The following is a 21,348-nucleotide window of genomic DNA, read 5'->3' as shown; positions in this document are numbered from 1 at the left end:
ATTGATTAGGTCCCTAGCCTTCGGTACTGCCTCTTGTTCCTTTTTTTGTGTTGAATTTTTCCGTCTTGTCATTTTGTCCAGATAAGAGTATATGAAGGGGCAAGTAAAATACTAAAAGGGTGGCAACAACCCCAGGAAAATATGCTTTAACCAAATTAGAAGAGATCCAAAATCGTGAGGGGGTAGAAAGGGGATAAAAAAGGTTCAAAAAGGAAGAAAGAAAAAAAAAGAAAAAAGAAAAAAAAGAAAAGAAAAGAAAAGAATTAAAAGAAAAAGAAAACACCTAAAAAAAATGTAAAAAAGAAAAAATATATATATTAGATAAACTAGTAAAAAATCGTTAAAAAAGAAAAAGGTAACAGTTAAAAAAAAATTTATACGAAGGCGAGAAAAAAAAATCAAAAAATGAAAAAGAAAAAAAATAAATTAACTGCAAGACTAAAAAAAAATCACAGGGAAAAAGCCATGAGTTCCGTTCTTGGCTTTCTCCTCCTCTGGAATTCTGCTGCTCTTCTTGGTATTGAAACCGCACTCCTTGGTAGGTGAACTTGGTCTCAGCTGGATTTCTTGTTGATCTTCTGGGGGAGGGGCCTGTTTTAGTGATTCTCAAGTGTCTTTGCCCCAGGCAGAATTACACCACCCTTACCCGGGGCCGGAGTGAGTAATCCACTTGGGTTTGCTTTCAGGAGCTTTTGTTCCCTGAGCGCTTTCCGTAGAGTTCCTGAAGACAGGAATACAACTGGCGGCCTCCTGGTCTCAGGCCCAGAGGAGCTGAGAGCCCAGGGCCCCACTCCTCAGTGCGCCCTCAGAGAACAGCGCCCAGTTACTCCCGTCTGCCTGACCTCGGCCGCGCTCCGGGCTCACCGAGCCTACGACCGGTTCAAGGTCACCACAAGCTGCGAGCTTACTGTCGGCTCTGTCTCTGTAGCCGGCTTTCCCTTTCCAATACCCACAAGGTCTGCGACACTCAGACACCCTCGATCCTTCTGTGACCCTGCCGGACCTGAGGCCACGCTGACCCCGCGTGGGCTTCGCCCTGGTTTAGCCTCTGGAGCGATGTCCCTCAGCGGAACAGATTTTTAAAAGTCCTGATTTTGTGCGCGGTTGCTCCGCCGCTTGCCGGGAGCCGGCCCCTTCCCCCTATCTTCCCGTCGCTTTGGATTCACTTTTCCGCAGGTCCTACCTTTCAGAAAGTGGTTGTTTTTCTGTTTCCAGAATTGCTGTTCTTCTTCTCTTCGATCTGCCGATGGATTTTCAGGTGTTTGCAATCTTTAGATAAGCTATCTAGCTGATCTCTGGCTAGCTGAAGCAGTCTCAGCCTGCTACTTCTCCGCCATCTTGACTCCTCCCCCATTTTTTTTTTTTTGTTGTTTTTTGATGGAGAGAGAGTAATCACAAGTAGGTAGAGAGGCAGGCAGAGAGAGAGAGGAGGAAGCTGGCTTCCCGTGGAGCAGAGAGCCCAATGGGGAGCTTGATCCCAGGACCCTGGGATCATGACCTGAGCTGAAGGCAGAGGCTTTAACCCACTGAGCCACCCAGGTTCCCCGAAGCAGTAGCCTTTTTGTAGCTGATGGTCACTTTCATCATTTGCTGGGTGGTCAGTCAGTCTTATATAATGTATTCTACTAATTGTTTTTGTATGTTTAAACCCCTTGTATTGTTGCAATAAATTCCTTTTGTTCATGGTGTCTAATTCATTCTATATTTTGCTGGAATAAGTTTGGTAGTGTTTTGTGAGGATTTCTGTGCTTGTATTTATAAGAGAGAGTGGTCTATAGTTTTCTAGTGATGCGTGGTTTTGGTATCAGTGTAACAATGGCTACATGAAATGAATTGAGAAGTCTACCACATTAATTTATTTTTTGGAACAGCTGGTGAAAAATTCCTATTACAGTTGAGTTTTGAACAAAACAGGTGTTAGGGGTGCTGACACAGGTGCAGTCTAAAATCTGCATTTAATATTTGACTCCCACAAACCTTAACTACTAATAGTCTACTCTTGACCACAAACCTTACTGACAACATACACAGTGGATTAACACATATTTATATGTTACATGTGTTGTATATTGTATTCTTGTAAAAAAGTGAGTCCAAATAGAAAGTGTTGTGAAGAGGAAAATTAGAAAATTGGGATCACTGGTGCTGGTGTGTGGGGCCCTTGCAGCCTCTACCCTACCAGCACTATGTGAGCATCCAGTGAGGATGGGCTCTGTGCTGACCCAGTGCACCCATCCTCAGCCAAGAACATTGAGGGGCATATGGTTAATGCACTAGAACCTGTGCATGGTCACCAACCTGCCCTAACAATGTGGCAAATAGACGTGAACTGCACTCAGTTCCTCAACCTGCAAGCTGCCTCTGCTGAGTGGAGAATGGAGCCTGGCCTTCCCTTGTGACAATTGGAGAGGCAGCAGACAGGGAGTAATGTTCAGATTGAAGAGATCTTCACTGTCTCTCAGGTCAAATCCATCAGCACAGCAAGAACTGAGTGAATAGGGAGGACATCCACCCTCTGTGGAAGGGAAAGGAAGCCTGGCCCAAGGGGGAGCGGACTGGGAAATGCCATCAAATGGACCTTCACCAAGTTCCATATTGACCAGAAGGCTGTGTGGTGACATGGTGTGTCCCATGGAAGGGTCCCTATCTCTCCCTGTCTACACGTAAGCCTTTCCTTACTCAGTAGGAATGTCATACCCATCACTATTAGCTACATGATCAATTCCAACATATGCAGTGATTATACTTGCTGTTTATACTGATTTATCTTTTCTTTTTTCCTTTTTTTAAAGATTTTATTTATTTGACAGAGAGAGACATCAAAAGATAGAATACAAGCAGGTGGAGTGGGAGAGGAAGAAGCAGGCTTCCTGCTGAGCAGGGAGAAGATGCAGGTTTGATCCCTGTATTTATATTTTCTGACTCTTACAATCATTTTGTAGATTCAGATTCTTTCTGAAATCACTTCCTCCTGTCAGAGGGAAGTTCCGCAGTATTTCCTGTGATATGGGTCTGCTGATGATCAGTTCTGTCAGTTTGGTAGAGCTGAAGAAACTTTTCTTAGCCTTCATTATGGAAGGATATTTCCCATGGATAAAGAAATATATATTTTTGTTTGTTTAGTATTTAGAAGATGTTAAGCCACTGTCCTCTATATGCATTTCTGCTCACGAGAAATTTGTTGGTCTCCTTCACTGTTCCTCTGAATCTAGTGTCTTCCTCTCTGGGTGTTGTTTTTATCTCTATGGGTATGATTGGGATGCTTTAATTTTCTTCTCTGTCTCCTCTTAGCTTTTCAGTCCTTCAGACGAAATTTAGATGAAAGTCTGCAACCTTTTCCTGACTTCCATCCACAGCCTTCTGTCCTTCCTGCCCCTTCCAGACCTGACACCCCAGGACCACCTGAGCTGATTCTTAACCTGAGTGACTCTATCCCACCATCTCTGTCTCTTTGCATCACAGAGAAATACACACATACACGCACATGACATTCATGTTCTATTAGATCTGTACCCTCTGGATATTCCTAAGTCATGCACCTTAATAGCTATAGCTCTTTGTTGTTAAAATGATGTTGTTTTAATGGTTTTTTTCTTGTGGTTTGCAGTCAGTCCTCACCTCCTGCCTCATCAGAGTTCCTCCCAGTGACCTGACTTCACTCACTTGCAGGATAAAGAAGTCACAACATGGTCCCATCTCCCTCATCATTTCTGCTTTCATTGTCATGTTTTACTTGTTCTTCACTATAAATCAAACATGTTGCTATGGTTTTTGCTTTAAGCACATGACTGTATTTCTAGGCATTAACCACTAAAACTTGTTTTAGGTTTATCCATGCAGTTATGATTTCCCAAGCTTATATAGTTTGTGATAACTAACTTTCCCCTCTGTCACCTTTTCCTTCTGTGCAAGGGGCATCCATCACTGTTGCTCATGCTGAGGGTCTGTGGGTGATCAGTTCTGAGAAGTCTGTTGTCTGAGAAAGGTTGATTTCATCTTCACTTTGCAATAACATTTTTGTCAGTAAAGACCAAAGATGACAGATATTTCCCATTAGAATTTGCAGACATAGCTTTTTTCTTCAGTTTTACAGTTTACATAGTTCATGATGAGAAATGTGCTTCCTCCATGATACTGGTTCTCTGTAGGAAACAAGACTCTCTTCTCTGGTTGTGAGAGTTACTGCATTGTTGTTTTGTTATAATTACATATGATGTGTCCTGTGCTGTCTCTCATGTTCCCTGTGCCTGAGCTTCATTGAGCTTCTTGGGTATATTGGTTCCTGGGTTTCTCCAAATTTGAAGCCTTTCTGTAGATTGTTTCTTCTATTTTTTGGGCTCACTCTCAATTTCATATCTTCCCTCCCTGAAGCTCCGACACTTGCACACTGTCCGGGTGGCATAAGGTATCCGCCAGGCATTTAGCCTTCATTAATTTAATCAGGCATTTCACTGTGTGTTTCATTTTGAACACTTTACATCACTTTTTCATCAAATTCCCTGATCTCTTCCTTTGCAGCATCATACCTGCTGTTAGTCTATACCCTGTATTTTTAAATTTCATACATACTCATTTAGGGATGTTTTTAAAAGAAAGGTTCTTTTAAAAATGTCTTCCTTTTCTGCTTCTCAGATGTGTAGTCATTCCTCCACACACAGTCCTTGGGAAACTAATAATTCTAGTAGTTCTTATAGTTCTAATAATTAATTACAAGTTCCATGCTGATTTGCCCTGTGCAGTCTGCCTGGAGGACTGGGCGGAAGGGGGAAAACTAGGGACCTCAGACCCGGGACCTGGGCCAGACCTGCTCACTGCTCTGGGCATTGGTCTCCTGGGGCTGAGAGGAGAGGGTGACACAGGTGGGGAAGGGGTTTGTGTCTCACTTCCCCATGTGCTTGTGTCACCGTGAGCTTTACTACTGCTGTCAAAGGACTGACAGTAATAGTCAGCCTCGTCCTCAGCCTGTGCGCTGCTGATGGTCAGGGTGGCCGTGCTCCCCGACTTGGAGCCAGAGAATCGCTCTGGGATCCCTGAGGGCCTCTCCGTATCACCATAAATGATTGTCAAAGGGGCTTGGCCTGGCTTCTGCTGGTACCAGTGTACATACAAATACTCTAATTCCCCTCCAGTGCAGGTGACTGTAGCCGTCTGCCCCAGGGCAACTGACACTGAGGGAGGCTGAGTCAGTTCACTGGAGGTCACAGAGCCTGAAAAGACAGAAGAGGAGAGATTGAAATGAGGTCCAAGGGGCTCATCCCAGGGTCCCAATACTGAGGCCGTGCTGTGTCTGAGCTCGGGTTTTGCCCAGGCTCAATTCAGGTCCCGTGCAGCCGAAAGTATGGGCAGGATTGGGAACAGCACCTGTACAGAGAGTGAGGATGAGAAGTGACAGAGGAGTCCAGGCCATGGTGCATGTGTTCAGTGCTCTGTCTTCTGAGAATCACAGCTGGGCCAGGCTCACTCTATCCTCTCTTATTCCTTTCCAGGACCTTGGGTCTGTGATTGTTAGTAGTTATGCAAATTTCTTCCTCTCTGGGACTGCACATGCATTCAAACCACTTGTGAGCTCAGACCAGGTGACTGAAGAGGAAGAGAGGAACACTCAGCTTCCTCTAAGCAACTCTCAGGTCAGAAAATGAGCCTTGGTCTCCAAATTTAGTATCACAGTCACAATTCTGGGGTTTGAACACAACCACTGTCCCTACACATTCTGTCTGAGGACTTTTGGTGCTGGTTCATGGCCTTCCAGAATCCTGGCCATGTGGTTGGGCTGGGCTCTCTGAGAGAGTCAGACAACACGTGATTCAGGGAAAGGTGGTTCTGTGACCTCACTACCTTCCCCGCCCCCTCCTTCAGGTTCCCTCTGAGTCCCCCAAAGACACTGTGGTACCACCCTTGGCTTGTCAACAGAATAGGAAACTCTCTTTTTCTGAGGTTCATTCATCATCTTGTAAGTGCAAGTTTACTTTGCCCAATAACAACCTGCTTTTGGAGATTTATCAGGATTTGTAGTCTAATTACACATGATGCTATTGTCTCTATGACAGCCCCCATCCCCCAGCAGACCAGCAACTGGCATTGTCAGCCATTTGTTCCCTTTTAGTTTTTTCATCAATGTTTCATGGGAACATATGAAAATGGCCTGAATCGATGAGAAACAACTTCAAGATCTGTGATCCTGTGAGGATCCACATGATCGCACGTTCCCATATGTTGTGAGCTCCAGGGCCCGAGCCATGGTCCCTGCAGCCAAGAGAATAACGTCACTCTGGAGACAGTCTCACAAGGAGGCTGGGCTGCAAATGTTCCTTCTAAGGACCAGGGTCCCCGAGTGCTCTGCCTCCTGCCCCCTGAGATGCTTTGGAACAAAAATGTTGCAGCCCCAGGTCTGAGTTGGGGTGGAGGTGGGGAAAGAGAGGCAGACTGTGAGTCATAGGGTGTCTCTGGATGTGCCCAGCACAGAAGAGTCCTTCTCTGGAGACACTGGTGGACAGAGAGGGAACCTGAATTTCCCAGGTGAGGTGCTCACTCTGTCAGGAGTCTTGTCAGTGTTCTGGTTGACACCGTGTGTCTGACCCTCACAACATGGTCCTTGCAGACAATCATCCTGACAGTCTCTGAGGAATGAATCTCAGACAACCTGTTGACCTCCAGGCCTGGTGTCCCTGTGAGGCTACCCCTGGGCAGCCCCAGCCTCTGTCCTGCAGCTCTTGGTGCAGCTCTGCTGCCCCCTGCTGGTGGATGGGGACTTGGACCAGGAGCTTCCCTCCTGTAGGTCTCTCCACAGCCCCTGCCACCTGAAAAAGAGTGTGGGCAATAGTTTCCAGCCACCCACCCACAGGCAACTGCCCCACTGCCCTACCCAGCTCAGCCCAGCACTGACAGGTCAGATACATGGTGCAGGCAACAGGACAGGTGCGATTCCTGTAGTTGTCCCAGGGTTGAAATGTCCTGCCCTAGCCTGCTGTCTTGTTATAAGAATGAGGGGGAAGGTACAGTGTAGTGTATTTGAAAAGGGTTAGTGTCCACACAAAGCTGTGCAATGTCCCACAGTCACCGGGTTCCTGTGTATTTAGGAATCAGAATCTATGCTTCCTGCGTCCCGATCCATGTAGTTGGGTCATGGGAGCAACAGGTGATGCTTCTGGCGCTAAGTCAGTTTAGCAGGGATATATTTAATTTTGTTATTACTGCTGTTTTTGTTACTTTTTTATATCCAGCCCTTGTCTCCTGAAGTTTGGTGTGGGAGGATTTGTAAAATATCCTAGTCTGTGGCTTGGTGATGTTGGCAAACTGCTCCTTCAGACCTGGATCCAATCCCACTTGTTGTAGGTACAGTGTAGCTGAAAACTTGTCCTTGTGCACCTGCAGAAGCATACTGGAGACTACAACACCACGAACCCACTGAGATATTCTCATTAAAGAGACACTTCAGTGTTTTGTATCATTTAATTTGAAATGACATATTTCCTTCTTGAGTATGAGCTTTCCCATTTCACAGCAAGTAAAGCAGAAGCCCAGAGACCAAGGAAAAGCAGAAGAAGATAGGGGGAGTCTGGAAATGCAACTCAGGTGTCTGAGATTTAGACCTGGAGCCTCTGGGGCAGAACTTGACTAGGGTGGAAGAAGGAGAGTGTACATCTGGGCTTGTTTGCCCAGACCAGTAGCCATCCCCATACTGGCCTGTTCTATCATGGAGCCCCCTCCCCTCCCGCTGCAAGCAGGAGGGTCTGTGGGCTTGTGCTCCAGGTTAGAACTGCAGAATCTATGGGAGCAGTGGAGGCAGGTTTGCTGTGCTGGGGCCTGGCCAGGGTCCTGCTGGCTCCCTTCTGCATCACCACTTTATTGTCTGTTCTGCTCTCCTGAGCCAGTGGGAATGATAGGAATCTCATGGCCATCTATAGGGGCATCTGAGTCTTACAAGTGAACAGAGGACCTGTAGTTTCAAGAAACTCTGGGGGGCATTCTCTTTTGTCCCACCCCCTGCAGCAAGCCCTGGGCCAAACTCAGGGTCAGGGTCATGGTCAGGGTTCTGTGGGGACTGAGCCTGTAGGCAGAGCCTGGGACAGCCCCTGGCCAGGGAGTGAGGAGAGAAAGAGCAGGAGGGTCCATGTCATGGTGGAGACAAGAGGTCTGTCTGTTGAACCCACAGCTGAGTCCTCTCCCCTGCAAGCTTCCCTCATTCTCTCACTGGTCTCCCTGAAGATGTTCCTTCTCAGCCAGGTAGAGAGAATCTTTGTGCTTCTGGGTGGGCTTCCTGGATCTGGTGTGTGATGTGCTACACTCACCTCTAGACGCTTCTTGGAGAGCTCTGGTCACTCTGTGTTTGAAAATCTTGAAGACCGGGAGAGAAGGGACATATGTGGGCATTTTGTAGCTGTTCTTATGAAACATTCACTGTGTGTGTTCCAGCTCTTCATCCTGTGTGTGATACACATAAGAGAAAATCATCCTAATTATTTTTAGGGACTCCATTCATCTCAGATTTTCTATGTGTTCCCTGTGAATGTTTCATGTCCCAGATTGTGGAGCAGAATTGTGTAGGAATTATCTTAAATTGTGGCTTGAATTCTGTGTCACTTCCCTTCCTGGAGGTTTCTGATGGGCAGCGTCTACTTGGGTGTTATTGTGAAATTCAATCTAACAACCTTTGTCTTTAATTGTGGCATTTAGAGCATTTCCTGAATGTGACTAGTAATATCATTTCGATATAACAAGTTTCCTTTATGTTCTTGCTGTTCCGTGTGTTCTTTGTTCCTTCTTTCAATGTATATATTTTTGATTAACAGAATATTTTTAAATGATTCTACCTTATCTCCCATTTTTGCTTAAGTTCCTTCTGTCTGATGATCAATATCTTGCAGTAGTCTACGTTCTGTGATGCTACCAATTTCTATGGAACGTAAGCACCTGATAACATCCTTCTGTGTCTCAGCTCTCAGCATAGTCACTGTGGTTTTCCTACATATTATTTCAACTCTGTCAGGAGTTCCAACATACATAGTTATTTTATGTTCTGCACAGTATATTTTTCCGCACACTTTTAAAGAGAATTCGATAATAAAGAATTCTTAATATTTATCCCCCTAGTTAGCATTTATGATGTTTATATTCATTTTGTAGATTCAGATTCTTCCTGGAATCATTTTATCTTCCTAAGGGATGTATATTGTTGCTTGTATAGTGTGTCAGCTGATGAAAACTTCTTTCACTTATTTTTTGTGAAATTTTCATTGGGACTTCATTTGTGAAGGATATTTTCCCCGGATGAATTGGTTCTCCCCGACCACCCTCGCCTGTTCTTTCATCTCTAATTTAGAGACATTAATCCAGTGTCTCATGCTGGCATTTCCACTGATGCAAAAACCACTAATATCTTTGTTCCCCTGAGTGCAGGGACTCTTTACCTCTGGCTGCTTCTAAGACTCTCTTGTTCATGGTCTTGAATATTTGATATAAATGGGTGTTGTTCTTTTTTCTTCGTCTTGTGCTTGTGGTCTGTTGAGATTTTTGGACCCGTGCATCTTCAGTTTCATCAAGTTTGGAACATTCTCGCCAATGACTGTCCAAATATTTTTCCAACCTCTACACACTGCTGTCTCTCCTTTCGGACACACTACATCCTATTCCACTCCTAAAGGTGTACTCCAGCTTGGGGTTTCTCTGTTCACTCTTGTGTCTTTTCTTCTCTCTCTCTCACTTTGCAGTGTCTGTGCTGTGTCTTCCGGTTCCCTCATGTGTTCTTTGCTTTGTTGTGTCTGCTGTTACTCTCAACCCCTGGATTTGTGATCTGAGACATTGGAGATTCATCTGTAGGAATTAGATTTGTACCCTTTAACTTTCTTCTCTGTGTCCTGTGAACCTGTCAGCACTACATTTCTAAACTACATTTAGACGAGACATTGCACCATCATTCTTGCTAGAAAATCCAGGCTTCTGGCCTCCCTGCATCTTGAGTGCATGCCCATTTTTAAAAAAGCATTTATCAATCTATCTATCTATCTATCTATCTATTTATTTATTTATTTGGGAGAGAAAGAGTGAGAGAGAACAAGCAGGGGGAGTTCCAGGCATAGGGAGAAGCATGCTCCCTGCCAAGTAAGAAGCCTGATACAGGACTGGATCCCAGGACATTGGGATCGTGACCTGAGGTGAAGGCAGTTGCTTAACTGACTGAATGACCCTGCCATCCCCATGACCCATTTATTTAAATCAGTTTCTGTGTATCTCCCTGTTTCTGTCTCTCTGGATATGTGTGTGTCACATATGAATTTATATCCAGGTGTGTATGAGATACAGGTCATATTGGATCTATATTCCCTGGAGAACCCTACCCAATCCACCTTATCAGCTCTTTCTCTTTGTTTTTCAAATGGTTTTATTTTATTATTATTTTTTAAAATTTCTTTTCAGTGTAACAGTATTCATTGTTTTTGCCCCACACCCAGTGCTCCACGCAATATGTGCCCTCCCCAATACCCACCATCTGATTCCCCCAACGTCCCACCCCCAGCCCCTTCAAAACCCTCAGGTTGTTTTTCAGAGTCCATAGTCTCTCATGGTTCACCTCCCCTTCCAATTTACCTCAGCTCCCTTCTACTCTCCATCTCCCCATGTCCTCCATGTTATCTGTTATGCTCCACAAATAAGTGAAACCATATGATAATTGACTCTCTCTGCTTGACTTACTTCACTCAGCATAATCTCTTCCAGTCCCATCCACGTTGCTACAAAAGTTGAGTATTCATCCTTTCTGATGGAGGCATAATACTCCAAAGTGTATACGGACCACATCTTCCTTATCCATTTTTATTTTGGTGTCTTACTTGGTGTTGGAAATCCTCACTGCTAATTGTCAAGTACCTCCTTGTGACATGGTGTCAATTACATGAAGAAGAAGGATGTGATAAGCAAATTTTCTTTCCCCAACATTTTTACTGATGATTGTCATATATTTTATAGATACATATTATAAATCACAATATATTGTTCTTATTATTACCTAAACTGTTGACTTTTAATAGACACTAAATAATAAAATCTTTTTATATTTACCCGTTTAGTTTTTGTTATCTGATACTTTTTATACCTTTGTGTAGACTCACATTTCACTCTGCTACACTTTCCTTCGGTCCCAGGGTGTCCTTCACTGTCTCTTGTGCCAAGAATCTGTGGGTGATCAGTTCTGGGAGGTTTATAGCCTGGGAAAGATTTAGTTTGTCTCACTTTTCAATGACATTTTAACTGGTTAAAATAAGGTGGGATTGGGAGGGAGACAAACCATAAGTGACTCTTAATCTCACAAAACAAACTGAGGGTTGCTGGGGGGAGGGGGTTGGGAGAAGGGGGTGGGATTATGGACATTGGGGAGGGTATGTGCTTTGGTGAGTGCTGTGAAGTGTGTAAACCTGGCGATTCACAGACCTGTACCCCTGGGGATAAAAATATATGTTTATAAAAAATTAAAAATTAAAAAAAATGAAGGTTGACACAAGAAACAGACTCTTCAGTGTAGAAAACAAACTGGCGATTACCACAGGGTAGAGTGGTAGAGTGGGAGGATGACTGAGGTAGATGACGAGCATCAGAGAATACAAAAATTAAAAAAAAAAAAAAAAAGATTGTCTGTTTTTTTAGTTGTATTTTGAAGACATTGCTTTCCCCCCCACCACTCAGTTGCCCAGTTTACTTGGTTTGTAAGGAGGAATGTACTCCCACCACGTTACTGGTTCCCTGTAGGGAACACGACTCTCCTCTCTGGCTGTGAGAGTGTCTACATCACTGGTTTGTAGCAATTTCATTACGATGTCTGCTGTGCTATATCACATGTTCCCTGTGCCCAAACTTCATTAAGCTTCCTGGATACGTTGGTTCATGGGTTTCACAATTTAAGAACTTGGTGACTCCTTTTCCTTCAGATATGTTTTCAATCACCATCCACTCCCCACTGTCTCTGCCTCAGTTTTTCCAATTACACATCTTTAGGTGGAAAGAAGCTGTCCTCCCTGCACTGAGACGTTCTTCAATTTCTCAGGCTATTTCCCTCTGTGTTTCATTTTGAACAATCTCTATTGCTGTGACACCAAGGTGATTAGTCTCTTCTTTGGTAACATTTAACCCACTGTCAATCTCCATCTCTGTATTTTTAAGTCTCAGAATATATGATAATCTTTTAGGGAAGTTTTAAAAAAGTGGGCTTTAATCAGGGAGATTCAAATTAAAACCACATTGAGATACCACCTTACACCAGTTAGAATGGCCAAAATTAACAAGACAGGAAACATGTGTTGGAGAGGATGTGGAGAAAGGGGAACCCTCCTACACTGTTGGTGGGAATGCAAGTTGGTGCAGCCACTTTGGAGAACAGTGTGGAGATTCCTCATGAAATTAAAAATAGAGCTTCCCTATGAACCTGCAATTGCACTACTGGTTATTTACCCCAAAGATACAGATGTCGTGAAAAGAAGGGCCATCTGTACCCCAATGTTTATAGCAGCAATAGCCACAGTCGCCAAACTATGGAAAGAACCCTTCAACAGATGAATAGATAAGGAAGATGTGGTCCATATACACGATGGAGTATTATGCCTCCATCAGAAAGGATGAATACCCAACTTTTGTAGCAACATGGACAGGACTGGAAGAGATTATGCTGAGTGAAATAAGTCAAGCAGAGAGAGTCAATTATCATATGGTTTCACTTATTTGTGGAGCATAACAAATAGCATGGAGGATATGGGGAGATGCAGAGTAGAAGGGAGCTGAGGTAAATTGGAAGGGTAGGTGAACCATGAGAGACTATGGACTCTGAACAACAATCTGAGGGTTTTGAAGGGGCGGGGGTGGGAGGTTGGGGGAACCAGGTGGTGGGTATTATAGAGGGCATGGATTGCATGGAGCACTGGGTGTGGTGCAAAAACAATGAATACTGTTACGCTGAAAAAAATAAATTAAAAAAAAAAGATTTGGGCTTTGGAAAATGTCTTCTATTGTGTTCTCCTAATATACTTAGTCATTTATGAGCTCACATCCACAGCTTAAGTACAGTTATAATAAATGTATCCTTATCCTCTGCCAATCCATCTTGTAGAACCTGTCTGAAGGTGTATGAGAAGAGTCAGCCTGTGGATCTCAGAAGTGGAATCCTAGGCTAAACCTGCTCCCTGCTCTGTGCCTAGTCCCCCTGGGGCTGGAAGAGGAGGAGACAAAGGCATGGAAGGGGTTTTTGTCTCACTTCCCCATTTGCCTGTGTCACTGTGAGCTTTATCACTGCTATCTGATGACTGACAGTAATAGTCAGCCTCATCCTCAGCCTGGACCCTGTTGATGGTCAGGGTGTGTGTGGTCCCTGAACTGGAACCAGAGAATCGGTCAGGGATCCCAGAAGGACGCTCAGTGTCCTTATAAATGACCTGCTTGGGGGCTTGACCTGCCTTCTGCTGGTACCATTGTGCATAGTACTTGCTCAGTACTTCCCCAGAGCAGGTGATGGTAGCTGTCTCTCCCAGGGACACTGACACCGAATGAGGCTGAGTCAACACACTGGAGGCCATGGAGCCTGAAAAGACAGAAGAGGAGAAGTTGGTGTGAGGTTCACTTCCCTGGGTCAAGCTCTGATGCAGGCTCAGCTCAGGTCCTGCAGGGGCTGAGCATTTGCAGAGGGTCCAGGGACATCACCTGTGCATAGAGTGAGGATGGGGAGTAGGAGAGGGATCCAGTACATGGTGGAGATATCCGGAGCTCTGCCTCCAGAGATCCCACAGCACTGCTGGGTTCCACCCCAGCCTCTTTTATTCCTTTCTAGGTCCTTGGGTCAGTGACTGTTAGTAGTTATGCAAATTTCCTCCACTTCAGGGGCTCCCAAGTGATCCGCGCGAGTTGTGAGATCAGAACATGTGATTGAGGGGGAAGAGAGGAGCCCTGAGTTTACTCCAAGCAGCTGCCAGTTTCAAAACCATCCTTGACAACAAACATCTGGGATCAGTTACTTTCTGAACACATGATAACCAAATGAAACTACTCTGTATGGGGTCTGCCCTTGGCTCTCTCTGGGGTCTTTCAGAAGCCTGGTCATGGAGCTGGGATGGGTCCTCTGAGAGATGCAGACACCTGTTCAAGGAGAGGTGGTCCTATGCCCTCATTACCTTCCTCCTCCTGCATGTGTTCCCACTGTGTCCCCCTGTGGCACTGTGATCCCATGGTCCCCATGTCATCGGATTGTGGAATTTTCTCACCAGAATGTTTGTACATTGGTGTCTGTGAGAGTCCACTTGCTTTTTAAAATATTATTTATTTATTTGACAGAGGGAGAGAGAGCACAAGTAGCAGAGAGGCAGGTTGGGGGTGGGGAAGCAGGCTCTCTGCCGAGCAAAGTTCCCAAAGCAGAGCTTGATCATGGAACCCTGAGACCATAACCTGAGCCAAACGCAGAGGTTTAACCCGCTGAGACACCCAGGCACCTGAGAGTCCACTTGTTAAGAGAACATCTGCTTTTGAAGATTGATCACAATGTCTAGTGTATTGACATGTGGTGATCTCAGACCCCCATCTCACAGCAGACCAGCTCATAGATTGTCAGCACATTGATTCCTTTATGATTCTTCATCAGTGTTACATGGAAACATGTGACTTGCATGAGAAATCACGCTGACACTTTTGAACACCATGTGTTGTTAGGGTCCCAGAGCTAGGTCTTTTCACATGGGTGAGTTTTGGAGTCGGGCTAGCATCCCAGGAGGGAGCTGGATTCTGTCTCTGCACAAGGACAACCCAGAGACCAGAGCTGTCACCTCAGGTAGTGAGAATCCACTTCACTCTGGAGACAGTCTCACAAGGAGGCTGTGGTGCTCATTCCAGGACCAGGGACTCCAAGTACTCCTGGTCCCACCCCTTGAGACCCTCCTGAGCAAAGAAGCTGCAGTCCTAGGTCTGCTTCTTCCTGGACATGTGGATGGAGAGTCAGAAGGTGAATGGTCAGGATGTTCTCAACATGTCCAGCTCAGATGAGTCAGCTCCTGGAACACCAGTGCACAGAGCAGGGAGATGCATTTCCCATGTAGGCATTCACTGTGTCAGGACTCCTGTCAGTGTCCTGGGTGTCACTGTGTGCCTGACCTTCAGAGCAAGGTCTCTTCAGCAGCTGGAGATAGGATTGATTGTTCCAATTTTTTTCTGGGGACTGAACCCTGGACCCCTGTTGCCCCCAGACCTGGTGTCCCTGTGAGGCTCCCCATGGGCAGCCCCAGACTCTGTCCTGCTGTTTGTGATGCATCTCTTCTGCCCCCTGCTTGTGGAGGAGGATTCAGACCAGGGGCTTTCCTCCTGCAGGTTTCCCCACAGCACCTGTCACCTGAGAAGGGATGTGGACCATGGTTTCCAGCCTCCCACAGGCAGCTGCCCAGCCCAGCAGAGACAGGCCACATACATGGTGAAGGAGGCAAGACAAGTGGGATTCCTGTACTTGTCCCTGGGTTGAAATATCCTGGGCTAGCCTGGTGTCCTGTATAAAAAGAAGAGAGCAGGGTAGAGTGTAGTGCATCAGAAAAGGGTCAAACCCAGATAAACCCATGTGATGTCCTATCACTACCAGTTTTCTGTGTATTAAGTGTCAAGATTTATGCTTCACCACCCTGATTAGTGCAGATTGTCGTAAGTGGGAACAGATGATGCTTTTGTGTAAAGTTTACTTGTGTACATAAATCTGCATTATTACTGTTATTTTTGTTGCTGCTGCTGCTGCTGTTATTATTATTATTATAAACTCCTCAGGGCATAGCTTGATCATGGGAGCAAATAGGGAGGGAGGGTGAGGCCAGGCAGGGCAGCAGGATTTCTGTTCCCAACTCACTGCCATCCTCATCCTGGCTGGTCTCTAAAGAACCCCCGTGGCTTGCACATGGAGAGGTTCAGGAGGTTCATGTTCCAGGTTAGAGCTGAGGAACCTGTGGGGACAGTGGAGGCTGTTTGGCCAGGAAGGGCCCTGGCCTGGGTCCAGGGGCTCTGCTCAACATTATTGCTTTGTCCTCTGTCTCTTGAGCAGGTGGTAGTGACGAGGAAGTCATGGCCACTCTACTGGGGGAAGGTAATCTTACAGGTAATCACAGTATCTGAAAAATCAGGAGACTCTGGAGCTCATTCTCATTGTCCCCAATCTTGCAGCATTCCCTGGGCTGAGCTGAGTCTCAGGGTCATGGTTGGGGTCCGGTGGGGGCTGAGCCCATGGGCAGGGCAATACAGGCAACACCTGGGTAGAGAGCAGGAGGAGGAGCAAGAGAGGTTCCTGGTCATGGTGAAGAACCCAGAGTTCTGTCTTCTGAGGCTACAGCTGAACCTGGCCACCACAAACTTCTGTCATGTCATCCCTGGTTCCTGTGAAAATGCTCATTCTCAGGCTGCTGGAGAGAATCTCTGCTCCTGGCAGGCTTCATGGATCTGGTGCCTGTGGAGCTGTCCCCACCTCTCAGCTTCATAGAGGAACTGTCTGTCTGTATGGAAAACTCTTTTTTAATTTTATTATTTTATTATTTTTTTATTTTTATTTATTTTTTATTTTTTATAAGCATATATTTTTATCCCTAGGGGTACAGGTCTATTTTTTTAAATTTAAAATAAATTAATTAACATACAGTGTATTATTAGTTTCAGGAATACAGTTCCATGATTTATCAGTTGCATATAACACCCGGGGCTCATTATATCATGTGCCCTGTTTAATATCCATCACCCCCTTACGAATCCCCCAGCCTCTTCCCTCCAGCAACCCTCAATTTGTGTCTTACGGTGAAGGGTCTCTTTATGGTTTTTCTCACTCTCTGGTTTCTTCTTGCTTTATTTTCCCCTCCCTTCCCCTAAATGTAGGAGAAAGGAGGGAGGGGTGAAGGCTATTTCCCTATCAGTTCCTCACGAGACGTGCACTGTGAATATTTCTTTTTTGTTTTTGTGTGTAAAATACATGCAATATAAGTAATTTCATTCTAACTCTTTTAAAGTGTTCACTCTCTGTCTCTTCCTGTGAATGTTTCATGTTCTACATTGTGGAACAGTATTGGTGGGAACCTTGTCTTGAACTTACCCTTGGATTTTCACGTGGTTTCATTTATAGTAGTTTTCTGAAATGAAACATAGAATCGGGCATTCCTCTGAAACTCAGTTTGACAATCTGTCTTTTCTTTGCATTTAGACCATTTCCAGGGTGTGATTAGCACTGACATTCCACAAAACATCCCTGTATATAGTGCTTCTTTGTCCATGTTCTCCTGGTTTCCTTTCTCCTTTTCTTCCCTTTTTAGGATTCCATTTTATCTCCCACTTTTTTGGTTATTAGCTCTACCTATGTCTGTCATATTCTCATGAGTTGTAATAGTCCACATTCAGGTGTGTTTTCCCCATGTCACACAGACTGTCAGATCCTTACAGCAAACTTCTCCCTCTTCTTCTCAGTATTTTTTGCTGTAATTCATACATACTACTTTTAACTCTATTATAAATCCCAACATAGATAGGTATTTGAGTTTCTTTAGACAAAGAATTATCTTCAAAAAAGATTTAGATACTAAAAAAGTCTTAATATTTTCCCTAGTAGTTAGCATTTGTGATTTTTTCATCTGTCTTGTAGAATCTTATTCTTTCTGGAATCACTCCTTCCTGCTTGAGGGGTGTCCAGTACTATTTTGTATCGGGTTGGTTGATGATCAATCCTGTCACTTTTTGTATGTATGTCAGAAAATGTTTTATTCAGCCTTCATTTTTGAAAGATGTTCTCCCTTGGTAAAGAATTTGTGGAGCATAACAAATAGCATGGTGGACATGGGGAGTTAGGAGAAGGGAGTTGGGGGAAATTGGAAGGGGAGGTGAACCATGAGAGACTATGGACTCTGAAAAACAATCTGAGGGTTTTGAAGGGGTGGGGAGTAGGAGGTCAGGGTACCAGGTGGTGGGTATTAGAGAGGGCACGGATTGCATGGAGCACTGGGTGTGGTGCAAAAATAATGAATACTGTTATGCTGAAAATAAAAAATAAATAAATAAAAAAGAATTAACTCTTTTTTTCTTTTTTTCACCATGTCTTAAAAATTTGCTGTCTTTCCTTGCCTTTCTGTTATTGAGAAATTTGCTAGATATTTTCTCTGTCTTTCCCTAAAAACTGTGTGTCATTTCCTTCTGGCTTCTTTTGAGACTCTTTTTCCCCTGCCTATTTGACACTGATGGGTGTTGGAGGCTTTATTTTTGTTTTTGTTTTTGATATATGTTTTAAACTATGTCTTGTAGTTGAGGTGTGTTGAGCTTTTGGGTTCTAGGAGTTTGAGTTACAGGTATAGTTATGGTTGGGGGTTAAATAGATGATCAGGATGGGGGCTTGGTCTGGCTTCTGCTGGTACCTGTAAGCATATTCACTTCCAGTGTTGTTTCCCCACATATTCTCCTGGCCATCTGTCCCAGGGCCACCCACATAGACAGGGGCTGAGTCACCTCAAAGGAGGCCACAGCTACAAGAGAGGAAAGGAGACACTGGCTGGAAAATCAAGGGCTCATTCCAAGAGACTGCAGGCTGGGCCAGAGCTCCAGGGATATTCTATATACTCAGGGGTAACCCTCTCATCAGTCTTAGTCCCAGAGTAGTGTGGGTCTGACTGGTGGATGGAGCTTTTGAAAAAACTGGAAAAAAAACCCTATCCCTATGGTCAAATAATCTCTGAAAAAAAAACAAGAAAAATATACAGTGGAAAAAAAAAACAATCTTTTCAATAAATGATGCTGGGAAGATTGGAGAGCTATGTGTAGAAGAATGAAACTCGACCATTCTCTTATCCTATACACAATGGATAAAAGACCTCAATGCAAGGCAGGAAGCAATCAGAATCCTAGAGGAGAACAGAGGCAGTAACCTCTTCAACATCGGCCACAGCAACTTTGTTCATGATATGTCTCCAAAGGCAAAGGAAACAAAACTGAAAATAAACTTTTGGGACTTTATCTAGATCAAAAGCTTCTTCACAGCAAAGGAAACAGTAAACAAAACAAAGAGGCAATCCATGGAATGGGAAAAGATATTTGCATATGACAATGTAAAAAAAGGGCTGATATCCAGGATCTACAAAGAAATCCTTAAACTCAACACACATAAAACAGATAATCATGTCAACAAAATGGGTGGAAGACATGAACAGACACTTCTGCAATGAAGACATAAAAATGACTAACAGACACATGAAAAAATGTTCATCATCACTAGCCATCAGGGAGATTCAAATCAAGAATAATTTTGAATATTCCCTCTGCCCTCATTGGAACTCTTTGGATGCAAAGACAAATCCATTAGGATACATCACCTTGGACAAAGGAGAAGCCATCATCCAAGTCTCCATCTGACCACAAATAACTACCTAACTCTAGATGTTGGCCACAGCCTAGGCCCAGTGGAATAAACATTGTTAGATGAAGGAATATTTTCCATGTTCAAAACGCACTAAGTCAATCTCATCTTCCCTTTCGAATCCAAGGGATTGCCTAGGAAAGAGATGTTCCAAATACCCTTTTAAGCCAGAAATAAACAGAGAAAATGAGATCCCTGCTAAGTGCTCCCTGCAGAGAAACTCAGGAACTCTGGGACCCACATTAGATTGCTTAAAGCTTGTTTAGTGTGCCAATTGTGAGCTCCACTGGAGACAAGAGAAAAGCCCAGGTGGTTTGGGGTGAAACAGAAGTTTTACCTCCCATCCTGGCATGGATGTGACATTGTGCCCCATGGGCCTGCTGTTTTCTCTGAACACGGACACCCTGGGACAAGCTGCATGATTGGACCCAGACACTGATTTCCAAACTTCAGATCTTGTGGAGCCAGAGTGAAGAAGGGTTGTCAGGTGCAGATAAGCAGGCATCTCCCACCTAAAGTCTGCACACCTGCTCTGATTCCTGGGCGAAGGAGAGACACAGGCCTGTTTCTTAAGTGGTCATTCACTTCCTTCTAAAACCAACCAATGACCTTGTCCTTTTTGGAGAAACAAACATACTCTTCCAAACAAACACTCAACTCCTCGGTTCCAAATGCACTGTGAGTAGGGTTTGGTTCCCCCCCGCTCCAGAGCCCTGGTCCTGGGAGGACCCTCCTGAACTATCCTGACAGCAGATTACCAGCAAACCTGGGAAACAGGGCACAATGCTGAGTGGGGGCCTGGCTCCAGGGTTTCTTATGACCATTCTTGAGCCTGGGGAAACAGAGACTATACAGCTCACCACTCCATCCTGTAAAAACAAGCTATAGTGCCTCACGTTTCAGGGTCTCTCATCTAGCACCTCTCCACTGCCCTCAGAGCCTGCAGGCTGCATGGACTCCTCTTCCAGTGTGTTTCCCATGGCAGCTCGCCACTATGTCCAGTGGTGGAAGCAGCATTGCCATGCCTTTCAGGGTCTCTCGCACCACGGCTCCCCAGTCCCTCCAGTGGCATGAACTGGCACTGCTGGGCTTTCCACAGACTCCTAATGCATCTCCCAAACCCTCCACAGGTCTAAAGCCACACTGACACTGTCCCTCCAGATTGGGGACCTCTGGGCCACACCCCAGGTGTCCGCCTGCCACTAGGAGGAAACTGTACCATTTGAAGCTGAGCAGAACCCTCAGAATGGAACAAACCCACACGACTCCCTGAGGACACCCCCAACTTCGATGGTCCCTGCAGTCACAAACTCACAGCCTGATGTGCTTTCTGACCCCCATGTTCAACTCAGCCCCTGGGGATCCAGCCTGAGCACCAGGAGGTAGGGCCTGGATACCCCTAAGCCCTAACCCAAACCCTAGGTTGTGTTTTCAGGCTTCCGTGCCCAGAGACATGGCCAACAATCCCTCCAGAATGGGAACCCCTGAGTCACAACCAAGACTCCGCTACCATCCAGGAGAAAATCATGCCCTTCAGAGCTACCCAAACCCTCAGACCAGGAGAAACTCACATGTATTCCAGAGGCCACCCTCACCTCTGATGGCCCACATGGCAACAAAACCCAGAGATTGACGTACCGCTTGACCACTGTCCTTGATTCAGCCCATGGGGGATCCCGCCTCAGCAATGGCAGATTGGGCCTGCCATGCCCCTAGGCCCTAACCCTAATCCGATGTTGGCTTTTCAGGCTTTTGTCCCTAGAGACCTGGCCCCAAGCCCTCCATACTGGGGACACCTGAGACACACCCCAGGACTCTGGTTGCCACCTACGAAGAAACTGTGCCATTAGCAGCTGCACAAAACCCACAAAGCAGGAGAAACCTGCATGCTCCTCTAAAGCCACCCCCACCATTGGCACCCTCCTCCCCGGCCATGAAGCCAGATTTTGTCATACCGCCAGACACATACCCTCAAC

The 21,348-nt window shown here is 45.2% G+C and overlaps 2 gene segments (V, D, J or C); both read right to left on the bottom strand.

Moving 5' to 3' along the window:
- Window positions 1–21,348, bottom strand: part of LOC132023362 (probable non-functional immunoglobulin lambda variable 11-55) — a 1,024,259-nt gene that overhangs the window by 522,538 nt on the left and 480,373 nt on the right.
- On the bottom strand, window positions 4,708–5,480 carry LOC132023721 (immunoglobulin lambda variable 3-25-like). The segment is given in 2 exon segments: window positions 4,708–5,207; window positions 5,362–5,480. Coding segments are annotated over 2 exon segments (546 nt in total).

Source organism: Mustela nigripes, chromosome 8, assembly GCF_022355385.1.
Source record: "Mustela nigripes isolate SB6536 chromosome 8, MUSNIG.SB6536, whole genome shotgun sequence".
Classification (NCBI taxonomy): domain Eukaryota; kingdom Metazoa; phylum Chordata; class Mammalia; order Carnivora; family Mustelidae; genus Mustela; species Mustela nigripes.
Note: the sequence above shows the minus strand (reverse complement) of the source record. Positions and strands in the feature narration are given on the sequence as shown.